This window comes from Pyrus communis, chromosome 8, assembly GCF_963583255.1.
Source record: "Pyrus communis chromosome 8, drPyrComm1.1, whole genome shotgun sequence".
In the NCBI taxonomy this organism is placed as follows: domain Eukaryota; kingdom Viridiplantae; phylum Streptophyta; class Magnoliopsida; order Rosales; family Rosaceae; genus Pyrus; species Pyrus communis.
Window position 1 is genome coordinate 13541769 of NC_084810.1, and position 12068 is coordinate 13553836.

The window sequence follows — 12068 nt, forward strand, 5'->3', positions numbered from 1 at the left end:
ACTTCTCACTTTTCTCCTTAGTCTATGGGTTTTCACTTGCATTAGGTTTTACCATAGCGAGGTTTTGTGAGTTTTACTACCAATGCATACTTTCTTTAAATTTGAGACTCACATTCATCCGTTGTGCCGCCAACTTCATTAACTGTTCTACCTCAACTGCTGAAGATCTGATGTGATGTTTTGCTTGAGTATTTCCATACTCAAGGGGGAGTGTTGCAATCATATTTAGAATAGGAATATGATTGTGTAAATCCTAGTGTATCTAGGGATATCTTGGAATATTCCCCTTTAGTAGTTAATATTTTATTAGAGTTGTAATCCTAAAAAGGTATGGATTTAACCTATCCTACTAATATAAATAAAGGCATAATGGGGTGATACAACATATACCTCACAATTCAATCTCTCTTTTCTCTCTCTCTTGCCGCTGGCATCTCTCCCTCTCTAGTCTTAAATATAGTTCAGTTAAATAGGCTTACAATAGGTGTTAAGTAATTTTAAAATACCAACCAGATTAAAAAAATTATAATAATTAATTTACAAGTGCGAAAAATGTGAAAAGAATATACAAAGGCTCATGATCACATCCTCTACTTTATGAGTATGGGTACATCGTTGTTAGAATTTTAAAACTGTACAAACCCTCATAAATAGTATTTCTAAGGGAGTTCAAAATAAATAAAATTCATAATCATTAATGTACAAATATAAAAAGTGTTAAGGCATATACAAACGTGCAAGGTTCCTCAACCTTGAAATGCAACTTCTTTCATTTTCCATATCCTTGAACATTTGGTATCTATATATATAAAGGGAGAAGGCCAGTTTGGTGAAACATTCAGAAATGCCAAGAAAGCCCTCATGTCATACCTAAAGCAACTGGATAACTGCCCATAAAAATAGGGTTAAATTCATAAATATGATACAATTCATAAATTATTTACAAGTTAAAAAACAAAATATCAAAAACAGAATTATCTACCGTAAACACTACATGCACCCATCACAAGAATGACAATTATGAACCACTAGATGAAAACACACGCACTTTAAATTCATTGTCTTCCCTTAAATTAATCAGCCTATAACTACATCATCACATTCTATCTTTCCACTATACAGAAAACAAGAAGTAAATAAATAAATAGAAGAAAAATAATACTCCAGATGGGCACGAAGCCACGAACTCCCAACAGCAGATGCAACGATTGCAAACTGCAGAGATGGAACTCTTCACAGCAGTTGCAAATTGCAGAGACGAAACTGCCATATACCGCATGTTTAAAGTGAGCAACAGTCACTCCACCCCTCGCAACGCATACAAAAAAGGTAAACGAATTCACTTTCTTCTCCTACACAGACCAATCTCCTCAGCGTGTTTTTTCAAAGTTTCTTCCGAATTTCCGTCAGATTTCTCTTGTCGTCCAGCATCATCTCAAACTGGTACAGATTCCTCTTTCTTAGAACTAATTTTCAGTTTACAGAGGGAGATTAAAGAGTTGTAGACAACCAAATATAAGGGGGACAAAGAGAGTGTCCTTGCGAACGTCAAATTTGTATCCAACACGATTGAATTTTGTTCATTCTTGCCTTTTTCTCTTTCTTCGTCTCTGTTTCTATCTCTCTCTCTCTATTCTGAAACTAAGTCAAATGCTATTCCACCACTCTCCTCCTTCCCTCGCCTACATTCTTATATGCACACACATACAAGCATGTATCATATCATATCATCTCATCATGATCATCTACATGTCATGATCATGATCCATTATGTTGTGTATAGATATTAAATGACACTCTTTGCTGCCTTATTTAAGAAGTTGCCCGACTCTAATTGTTTAACAAATTATTTTTCTTTGCTTGCTTCCTTCCTTTTTTTTTCTTTTTTCTTTTTTTGGATTTTTGTTTTGTTTATGCATAGGACTGGACAATTTAGGCGTGGTGCAACAATTGTTACAGTTTGATTCCCCTTTCGTTCAATTTCTCTTCATGATTATAATTACTCAGATTGTGAGTTTCAATTTTAATTATCTTAATGTGCTATACGTGTGCTATGGTAATTTAAAAAATTATTTGTTTTCATTCTCAGGATATTTACAAGAATATCCACAAAAAATGAAAAAGGAACTACCTATTAATAAGATTCCAAACAGACGTGTCTCTATTTTAACACCTGGTTGGGAGATATCTATTGGGGTAAAAACTAACTGATCTAAGCCAACTGATTCTCAAAGAGTGGAAAAAGAAGAATGTTAATGTAATATGAAGTTATTGTGGTTTTGGCATTCTTTAATCCCCTCCATTTACCTTACCTAACAGTTTATTTCAAATGTTTGGAGTTAATTTCAATTATACTGCACATTTGAGGTTTTTTCCTATTACAACAATGTCTGCTTAATTTCAAAATGGTTTCTTAAATGCACATCACTTTAGGGTCGATCAAGTGCACAGTGATTGCTTAATTTCAATTGATTTTTTTTTTTTAGTGTGATTCCTTTTAGCTTCCGTTTTCTCTTGGTTGTTTTTACTAAACATTTGGGTTTTTCAATTGCAGGATCATCCACAAATTTCTACAAGAAACAATTATGGAGAGATGGTTCAAATAAACAATTATATTGATAACTTTATATTGTAAAAAACTACTCCTTATCACATGGATTAAGGTGTAAGTTTATGTTGTACTATGTTAGTAAATGTCACATATCTTCTCATTATTTGAAACTTCAATGCATTTCAAGATCCATAGTCTCGAAGGGTTAGGACCATGCTTGCGAAGGTAATGTTAGAGAAGATAGGTAAAAGACTCTCTGCATGCACAATTCATAAAACAATTTCTTACGAAACAACAATGTTAAACAACAAGAAACATAACTAAAGCAAACCCCATCTTTTAGGGGCGCGTAGCGCCCGTGATTAAAATAAGGCCTCTCGCATGCGCGTGAGCGCATGCAGAGAGGCTACTTTTATAATAATGTTCATTAGGCTCTTATTTTGGATTATATAATACTTGAAAGACACATTTTTTTTAATGTTTTAGAGTAATAGTTATGTGACAATGTAATATGCATATACTAATTTAGTATTATATTTTTTTTGGTCAAATTATGTTTTTCATTTTCATTATTTATTGATTAAAAATATATTTTCTTTAATGGGTAACGGGTCGGGATATAATGGTTGATAATATAAATAGGTCGATTTTGAATCAGGTCATATTACTCGTTTACTTTAACGGGTGTTACACGATACGACCCGTTAAGATATCGGGTATGACACGAAAATGACATGAATAAAAAATATACGACACAAATAAGATATCGGGTATGACACGAAAATGACATGAATAAAAAAAATACGACACAAATATCAGACCTAAATAGATTAAAAAAAATTTAGAAAATATAATGGAGGGAGATTGTGGTCCCAATTCAATCGGTCAGACAGGTACCAACATTTCTGTCAAATCTAATCATTCAGTAAATATGATAACGATTGAATATTCTATTTATCTAAGATAATAAGTAAACAGTAAATAAATAAATAAATAAATAATTAGGAAAAAGGTAATTGCTTCCCTCCATATCTTATATCCGAACCAAATTCCCTCCTTCTTTCCTTTCCCTCGTTTTCTGCTCTCGCCCTCTCTCCTCCCTCCCGCTTTTTAATTTTTCCCAAACCCACCCACCACAACCACCACCACCACCTCCGCCGCCAGATCTCACCATCTCACCCACCACTCGCCCCACCACCTCCTCAACTGTCCCTACAATTTCAATTCCCTTTCCGTTTTCTCTCAATTCCCTCCCAATTCTCCCGATACCGCCTTTTCTCTCTCACCCACTCCCGCCTCCCAAAAAAAAACCCTCAAAACCCACAATCGGGTCGGGTCGCTGGATGTCTGGCTCTCGGCCTCCGAACCTGCCGGTGCAACCGCTAGAACCGATCATGCAGCAGCCCCCGAAGCGGCAGCTCCCCTTCTCCTCCATGAAACCGCCGTTTTCAGCTGCTGCAGACTATCACGGCTTCCTTCCCGACCCCCGCCAATCCACTGATCAAGAAACCTACGGCATAACCGTCAAGCCCCCTGTGAGTTGTTGTCTTTTTATATATTTATTTTTTATTTATTTATGAATTTTTGGACTAGTTTGTTGGAGATCGGCTTAATTAGTGAGTGTGATTACTAATTAGGGGTTTTAGTTTGCTGAAATTAATGATTGGAACTAGTTCTAATGCTTTGGATTTGTTCAAATTGTTTGTTTTGACTGGGTTATCATGTTAGTAATTGGGATTTTAGGTGGAATTCTAAATGCTGTTAGTATGATTGCGGTTGGGGAATATCTAAGGCAGATTTTGTTGGAAAATGAAAAGGCGCATTCGGTTGTTTTATAGTTATGTGTAAATAAAGATTAGGCAAGGGTGGTGATATTATGTTACAATCTACAATTGCGATCCTATTATGCATTAACCCCTTTACTTTAACTAGTTGACTTGTGTTTCGTGACGAGCGCATCAATTTACTGTAAATAAAAGTTCTTGACAAAACACTTATCGAGCATTTCTCAAGGAACCACTAAAGTGCTCCACTGACCCCATAAATCATGGTTGCTCATTTATTCCAAACACTATAAAATGTACTTTTGACACTGCTAAAAGCAATTCGAAAGACCTCCAAATGTATTTTTCATTTTTGCGTTGTATGTTTCTCCTTGATGCATTAAAACCAACGAACAAAAATGATAGCATTGGTAATTGAAGTAATGTCTGCTGCATACATGTATATATCTATTTGTCTCACTGGCTTTCTTGGATTTGGTATTTGTTAGACCAATCTCTCCAAACTATGTTGAACGACGTTGCAAATGGCAGTGGATGACTGAATGAAATACTACATATCAACCTCTAAATTACCGTATGTTACTAATGTCCCCGTCTTTATCTGTCATAGCAACAGTAAGAACCATCAGTATTCAGGACCCTTGATCCTGTGGAATCATAACTGAACGTGTGGTTTTATCTACAATAGAAGATAGGATCATTTGGGAACACTCACTCTCTCTCTCTCTCTCTGTTTCTTTTTGGTATCTGTTCCTCTCGGAGGCTTTTAAGTTAATTCTTCATGAAGGGCCCTGTACATATCTTGGGGCAGGCTTCTTAAGGATACCGATACAGTTAAATTCTTGTTGTTGCACTGGTTGTTTGTCTCATGATTCTTTTTATTTTTTTTACTTATGATCAACCTCTGTGTTTAGTGCATCCGAGTGTGAACAGCACGTACAAAAGTTATTCCAAAAATAAAGTTTGCATGTTCCTTGATATGGGGTGTATATCATAATTAGTAATTATTTATTTTTCATGAAGCCTTCTTGGCCCGACTTACCTTCTGGGAGTTGCCTTTCAATGCAAGTGGTTATACTGCTTAGGATTTTGTGTGTTCTGCATTACTTATGCAGTATAGAAAATTTGGTTCTTACTACAAATTTTCGAATACCGTTGTTTTCTATAGAGGAAATTTGTAAAATGTAATTTATCGAAGATATGATTTAGGAAATAAGAGAATGAATAACAATTGGTTTTCCCTTAACGGCAATGGTGTTTATTTCTCTGCTGTGGTTATGTAGAGAATGCTCTAGAGATTAGACTGGATCTGTAGAACTTTGATTTTATGATTCCTTTAGTTTATAATTTGTGGTGCTGTCCCCTTGAAACTTAAGTTGTTTTAAATGTTTTGTTAGCATCTAATGTAATTGCTTGCTTGTAATAATCATTCTCTTCGTAGAATAGTGGCATTGTTTTCATGTTGTAATTATTTATGTGATATTGTTTGTTCATTGGTGCTAATTTTATGTTTTGGAAAAACTGAATGGTGACTTAGCAGCTAAAAAGGAAGAGTGATGCAGTAGATTGCGAAGCTGAGTCTACCGATAGGACAACTGCTCCTGGATACACTGAAGTAGCTAACATCCCCCTCCAGACTCCAGTGGCAACCAAGGTTGGAAAGGCAAACAAAGCATCAAGGCTTACAAAGTGCAGCAAATCTGGACCGCAGACTCCAGCTTCCAATGTGGGTGAGTGTTACTAATAATAAATTTTGCCAAGCCACTTATTCTGAGGAAAATTTAAATTGACTTAGAACAATGGATTAGTTGTTTGGTGAAGAATGAATTACTCGATGCTACAATAATTTACTAGAGTTGCTTAGTCTGTCACTAGCATTTAATCTGTATGATTGACAGGTTCTCCTTCTGGTGCTAATGTTACTCCGGCTGGTCCGTGTCGTTTTGACAGTTCCCTAGGTAACGAACAATTTACTATGTTTTTGTTAACTGATTTTCAGTTAGTTAATTAGGTTCTTCATGAGAAAATTAAGTTATAATTTTCATTAGTCGTTTGGTATTATAAGGAAATTCCCTATTGTCTCCATACAGGTCTCTTAACAAAGAAGTTTATCAATCTGATCAAACATGCGGAAGATGGTATTCTAGATCTCAATAAAGCTGCTGATACTTTGGAGGTGACTACTTGCCTTTCTGTTGTAATGTATCCTGTGTAAATATAGTCTGTTAATGACAAGTGTTCTTTTCCTTTAGGTCCAAAAGAGGCGGATATATGATATAACAAATGTTCTTGAAGGAATAGGTCTCATAGAAAAGAAGCTCAAAAATAGAATTCAGTGGAAGTAAGGGACTCTTAGCCTTGTTTCCTGAAATTAAACAGCTTTTTTCTTTCGACTTTTTACTAAGCTGTAAAAATTCAATTATCCACTGTGCATTAGAAGTTACTTAAACTGAGTGATTGGTTGCTTAGGGGACTTGATGTCTCGAGGACAGGAGATGCGGATGAAAATTATCCTAGTTTACAGGTACGGGAAGAAGTGAACTTCTTTATTGGCATGCTCATACTTCGATGACTCAGTCTTGGGTCAACTTTTGACACTTTATCTTTGTTTGCTTAGTAGTACTCATGCTGTTTGCGTTTGTATTTGTGTTCATGTTTTTTTTCTCTTGTTTTTGGACGTGTCAATCTCCAACCTCACCATCAAGGTTGATTCCAGATCTAAAACAAAAGTATTAGTTTGTTGAAATGGCTGCATTGACTTTGTAAGGAAGTTAATGGCCATATAAATCTGAATTCAACGGCCCTTTTAATGACTGTTTCGATTTTTTATGCAAATTGCTTTCCTTTTTTACATTCCAGCATGATATCATTACTCAACCCTGACATCAGTCACGTCAATGCAGTCCACACGTTTTTTACGGTTCCAAATTTTAGTGTAATCCATTTGAGTATGAAGAATTGGCTGACGAAGCAGAGAATCCTGCTCTTGACTTTTATTGTTGTAGATTTCTGTCAGCATGTTTTTTTGATTCCCAAGTCCAGTGTAATGAATTCAAATATGAATGATTGATATGGCAAAGCAGGATTTGTGTTTGTGACTAGAAACAGTTTTGCTAGGATTTTGTTTAGTTGAGCTTGCTAGATTTCAGCCCACGTCTGTCCAGTTCCAATTTGGTGTAATGTATTTTAATTTAATGACTGGCATGAAAGGGCAAGATTTGTTTTCTTGACTGGAAAAAGTTTTCGAAGGCTTTTGGTTGGTGTGCTTGTTAATTACTGTAATGGTGTTGGTGGATAAGATTCGAGTTGTTGGGTCATACATCAAATCTTCCAACTGTTCATTGAAAGTAGTAGCAAAAATAATCCTTGCGTATATCTGAAGTAAAGATATGGCCTCATTCACAGTATTTTATAATTGGTTTTAGGCACAAGTTGAAAGCCTATCTACCGAGGAGCGCAGATTAGATCAGCAAATAAGGTTACTTAGCTGATGTTGCTTTTTCTTCTATTATTATTATTATTTTTATTATTTCTATTGCTTTTATTACTTTTAGTGTTATTGTTATTCTGTTGTTGGTGAACTCTGGGTTGTACTGAGGCTATTAAATTGTCCAGAGAAATGCAAGAAAGGTTGAGGGACCTGAGCGACAATGAAAGCAATAAGAAGTAAAGTCTTATCCTTTTATGTTCACCAATATTCAGTTACTTTTCATGGAAGGTCAACCGTGGCTAGTTTCAACTGTCCAGTCTAATGCAATCCATGCACACACTTATCTCAATTTGCCTTTTTCCTTTGGTAGATGGCTTTTTGTCACTGAAGAAGATATTAAAGGCTTACCTTCCTTGCAGGTAAAATTTTGTTGTTTGCTATTCTTATCAATGCAACTGACATTGTTCCACATTCTGTATTTTTTAACAAAATGTTCTCATTTGTGCTGTTAAACTGAATCTACAATTTATTTTTTCTGTCAGAATGAAACCTTAATAGCAATTAAAGCTCCACACGGCACCACTCTTGAAGTCCCAGATCCTGATGAGGTAGAGTTCAGGACAAAATGGTACATAAAATTTCTCTACTCGCTTGCATATCATTATTATTCAATCAAACTTTTCTTTCATGTAATAGGCCGTTGACTATCCCCAAAGGCGATACAGGATGCTTTTGAGAAGCACAATGGGTCCTATAGATGTTTACCTTGTCAGGTATTGTTGCTTCATGGTCCATTATCATTACTTTATGAACACCAATGAATGTTTTCTCCTGCTGGCAACGTTAAAAATGACAATGAATTTTAGTGATCTCTCTTGCTCTCTCATTGTAGTCAATTTGAGGAGAAGTTTGAGGAGATTAATGGTGTCGAAGTACCTACAAACATCCCTTCAACTTCATGGGCTAACGAAAACCCAGCTGCAACAATGGTTGCAGAGGATAGAGGGAAGGATGTTGAAATGCAGGTACCAGATGATCATAGAATGTCTGCCGATCCTACTGCTGCCCAGGACGTTACTAGTGGGATTATGAAGATTGTTCCCTCAGATGTTGATGTAAGTTTGGCTTCTTAATTGATTTTACCACTGCCTATTTGAAAGATGCAATATGCTACAAAAATTTCTTAAGCTCAATAAAATTTTACAAAATATGGCAACCAGAAATATCATTTACAATGAAGCGGCGCAACATGTTTAGATGACTTTTGCTGTACTGGCAAGAGAATAACTTTGACTTATAGGGTGTCAACTTTTTCGGTTACCTTTACAGAGTGATGCAGATTACTGGCTTTTATCAGATGCTGATATTAGTATCACAGACATGTGGAGAACGGAACGTATCCTTATGCTGAAAGATGTTACATTTCTTTTCACTTAGTTTTCTTTGAGTTTATACTTGACTGGTAAAAAAGTGAATACTGAATTTCTTGACGAAATCAACTACAGCTGGGGTTGTATGGAATGATTTGGGTGCACTTGATCAAGATTATCCGTTGGTTAATGCCAGTTCACCACGTCCCCAAACTCCACCGTCCAGCTTAATTGAAGTACCTTCCACTACCAGCAACCCTACAAAGACTTGAAGCCTGGAAGTGATTCGTTAAATGAATCTAATTGCTGATGCAGACTTGTTTTTTGGGAACCTATGATGACCAACCATCTCCTGTATTTGTTTCACCGTGGAGGTTGGGTTGAAGGTTCTGGAAGCTGCCCAAGTGTTCCAGGAAGATCCATCGAAGGACCAAGGAACAACGTAAAGGTAGGTGGAGGTAGCTGTTTTGTTGTATATTTATGTAATATACAAATCTCTGTGACGTAGTGGCAAATAAGAGGTTAAAATTGTTAGTACATCCTGTATGTTATTAGAATCGGCAGGCATTTGTTGGAGTAACCAGAGTGAAGAAGTCAAGAAAGTCTGAATATCGTTGAATAGAGAATATGTTAGTGTAATCGCCTCGTTCTGTTTTCAATCATACTGATGCCGAATTGCTTCATGACAGTTCGGTTTCAACTCAAGGGTATAGTCCCCTACTCTCTGTAAATTTAAGCTTTGAATTACTCAAGTGCAGCTTGTTCAAGCGATGTTGATGATCACCAAAATCCAGGCAGTTGTTTTATATGATTATCATCCAAGTCATCAAAACATTTGATTCGAATGAATGAGCATGCCCAGGAGTCTGATTCGTGCCCTTTTCTAAACAAAAACGAAAACTAAAGAACTTGTACAGTTGATTTTACAAACGAGGGATTTAAGGGCGAAAATCCGGTTTATACAGTATGTAAACACAGGAGCTAATCCTCCTTCTCAACTTTCTTTCCGATCCATCGGGCGACAATGGGAGTGAGAGCTACTGTCGGAGGAAACCTAATTGGGGACGCGGCCTTGTGCGCAGCGTATGCCAAAGCAAACGTCCCAACCCTCTCTCCGGTCTCACTGCCAGAAATTCCCACCTAAAAAAAAAAACACACAGAGAATGAAGGGACGCTCTTGGACATATATTACGTGACATATAAAACGAGTCAAGTTTGCGTTGAGTTGATACGATGATCGGTTGTACCTTTTGCAGCAAAGCCTGGACATCGACGCCGGCGCTGATGAGTGCATAACATAAGGAAAACGAGATTAAAGAGAGAATAATGGATGTGGCTAAGTATGCCCCTCCATATTTTGCTAGCAGCTTCTTGGCTTCACCTCCCTTTGACTTCTCTTCTCCTTCCTTTCCTTCCTCTTTTGAGCTGAATATCTGCATTTTCCCATGACATTATGGTTCAATCCAAAACTTCACCACTACTCAAACTAGCTCAAGATTGAATTGACGAAATATTATTTTACTTATTTTTCAACCTAATATATATAAAGCCGAACTAGCCATTAAGCTTAACCTCATCCCCTAACTATGGGCAGAGCCACTGAGGGACCAAAGTGGTTCCGGGCCCATTATGACCACTGTGTAATAAATTTTTAGCATCATCAAGCCTGCAATTATAGAACCGTGAGATATGAGAAGAAGATAAACTTTCCTCGTGAAGAAGTTGAGTCGAACGACGTCGTATTTTATATTTTTCTACTATTTTTGTTTGTTTTGTCTTTGTGGTTTAGTAAAACTCAGGGATGGGTTTTAAAATCAACTTTATTGTTATTTCTAAAGCAACTTAATCAACCATTATTCCCCTTTTTTTTCTTTTTTTTTTTCTGTCAAAGGATTCAAACCAGATTTCTTTGTATTTTCTTTTTATGATTTCAATTTTTTTAGGTTACCCTGCTCTCGACCTCGCACTTAGTTGTATTATACGCTTCTTTTAATTCTCTCCATTAAATTTAACGAGTGTTTCAGTTTTGTGATGATTATTTCAATTGCTCATGTTATGCGTTTGAAATTGTTTCTCAATGCACATGAAAGGGCCTCTCTCACGAAAAATTCTGGCTCTGCCACTGCCGTAACCCTTGTGTAGCCCCACCTCCCCTCAGAAAACACATGGGTCAGGTGGGTGAGCAGAATCAGACTCTATAAACTCATCATTCGAAACTTACTTTCCTTAAATTCGATTACATAACAATAGACAAGGAAACTTGAAGTCTATCAATAAGTATGACAGAAAATAAATTGGTAGGAGATGAATACCTTCCACAGACCGGCTTCGAGGCCGTACTTTTTAGTAACTTCGTCGGCTGAATCTGCAGATGGGGCTTTTGTATCCTCGGTTTTCTCCTTGAGGGCTCTGACTCCGAAACGTTTCGAGTAAGATATGGACTTGGATGCTTGAACCGATGATGGACAGCAGCAAAATCTTGAACTTCCACTGTTGTTGAAGAAAGAAGCCGAAGGAAGACAAGGGGAGGCCAGAGCTGATGCCATTTTTCTGCCAACTAAAATTTAAAGTATTTTCTATCTAGTCAAACATCGTTCAGTGTTTAGTTATGTTTTGAGGAGGAAAAGAGATGGCTCAGAAATTTCTGAACGGGAAGCTTAATACATGAGGCTATAAGGCAGTACAAGTCGCTCTTTTTTTATCCCTTCACGATTTTGTCAATGCACGCATTGGGGGATTGTGCAGTGGGCTTTAAACTTGTAGGCTTGCTTGAGAACCAAAACAAAAGACAGAGGGATAATGGATCTCATGGTGATGAGCCCATATGATCTTGGTCCATCTATCTGTGTGAAAATTTGAGATAAAATGGCAATGTCCTGTGATATGGAATTTATGGCCCTCTTTTAGGCATATACAAAATTGTTCGTATGTGT

General features: G+C 36.7%; 2 protein-coding genes across 3 annotated transcripts; one reads left to right on the forward strand and one right to left on the reverse strand.

Moving 5' to 3' along the window:
- Window positions 1-3695: 3695 nt before the first annotated feature.
- Window positions 3696-9818, forward strand: LOC137741999 (transcription factor E2FB-like). 2 transcript variants are annotated; one of them, XM_068481724.1, is made up of 14 exons: window positions 3696-4086; window positions 5873-6065; window positions 6234-6293; window positions 6426-6511; window positions 6588-6676; window positions 6805-6859; window positions 7761-7813; window positions 7951-8001; window positions 8136-8184; window positions 8308-8373; window positions 8462-8538; window positions 8658-8880; window positions 9095-9161; window positions 9271-9818. In XM_068481724.1, the coding sequence occupies exons 1-14, from the start codon at window positions 3895-3897 to the stop codon at window positions 9405-9407; spliced, it is 1398 nt and encodes a 465-aa protein (XP_068337825.1). In that variant the 5' UTR covers window positions 3696-3894; the 3' UTR covers window positions 9408-9818. The 2 variants fall into 2 exon arrangements, with proteins under 2 accessions (XP_068337825.1, XP_068337826.1); XM_068481725.1 differs by having other exon boundaries at window positions 5876-6065.
- Window positions 9819-9912: 94 nt separating this feature from the next.
- Window positions 9913-11786, reverse strand: LOC137742000 (uncharacterized). The gene is made up of 3 exons (XM_068481726.1): window positions 11448-11786; window positions 10383-10568; window positions 9913-10275 (listed from the first exon to the last, which is right to left on the reverse strand). Exons 1-3 carry the CDS (start codon window positions 11679-11681, stop codon window positions 10117-10119), a joined length of 579 nt encoding a protein of 192 aa, XP_068337827.1. The 5' UTR covers window positions 11682-11786; the 3' UTR covers window positions 9913-10116.
- Window positions 11787-12068: the final 282 nt, after the last annotated feature.

Excerpts from the sequence above, each read along its gene's own strand:
- LOC137741999 (XM_068481724.1), top strand. The coding sequence starts at position 3,895 with ATGTCTGGCTCTCGGCCTCCGAACCTGCCGGTGCAACCGCTAGAACCG. Across the intron at positions 8,002-8,135 it reads GACAATGAAAGCAATAAGAA|ATGGCTTTTTGTCACTGAAG; the intron begins GTAAAGTCTTAT and ends TTCCTTTGGTAG. Across the intron at positions 8,881-9,094 it reads TTGTTCCCTCAGATGTTGAT|AGTGATGCAGATTACTGGCT; the intron begins GTAAGTTTGGCT and ends TTACCTTTACAG.
- LOC137742000 (XM_068481726.1), bottom strand. The coding sequence starts at position 11,681 with ATGGCATCAGCTCTGGCCTCCCCTTGTCTTCCTTCGGCTTCTTTCTTC. Across the intron at positions 10,569-11,447 it reads TCGAAGCCGGTCTGTGGAAG|ATATTCAGCTCAAAAGAGGA; the intron begins GTATTCATCTCC and ends GGGAAAATGCAG. Across the intron at positions 10,276-10,382 it reads TCCAGGCTTTGCTGCAAAAG|GTGGGAATTTCTGGCAGTGA; the intron begins GTACAACCGATC and ends TTTTTTTTTTAG.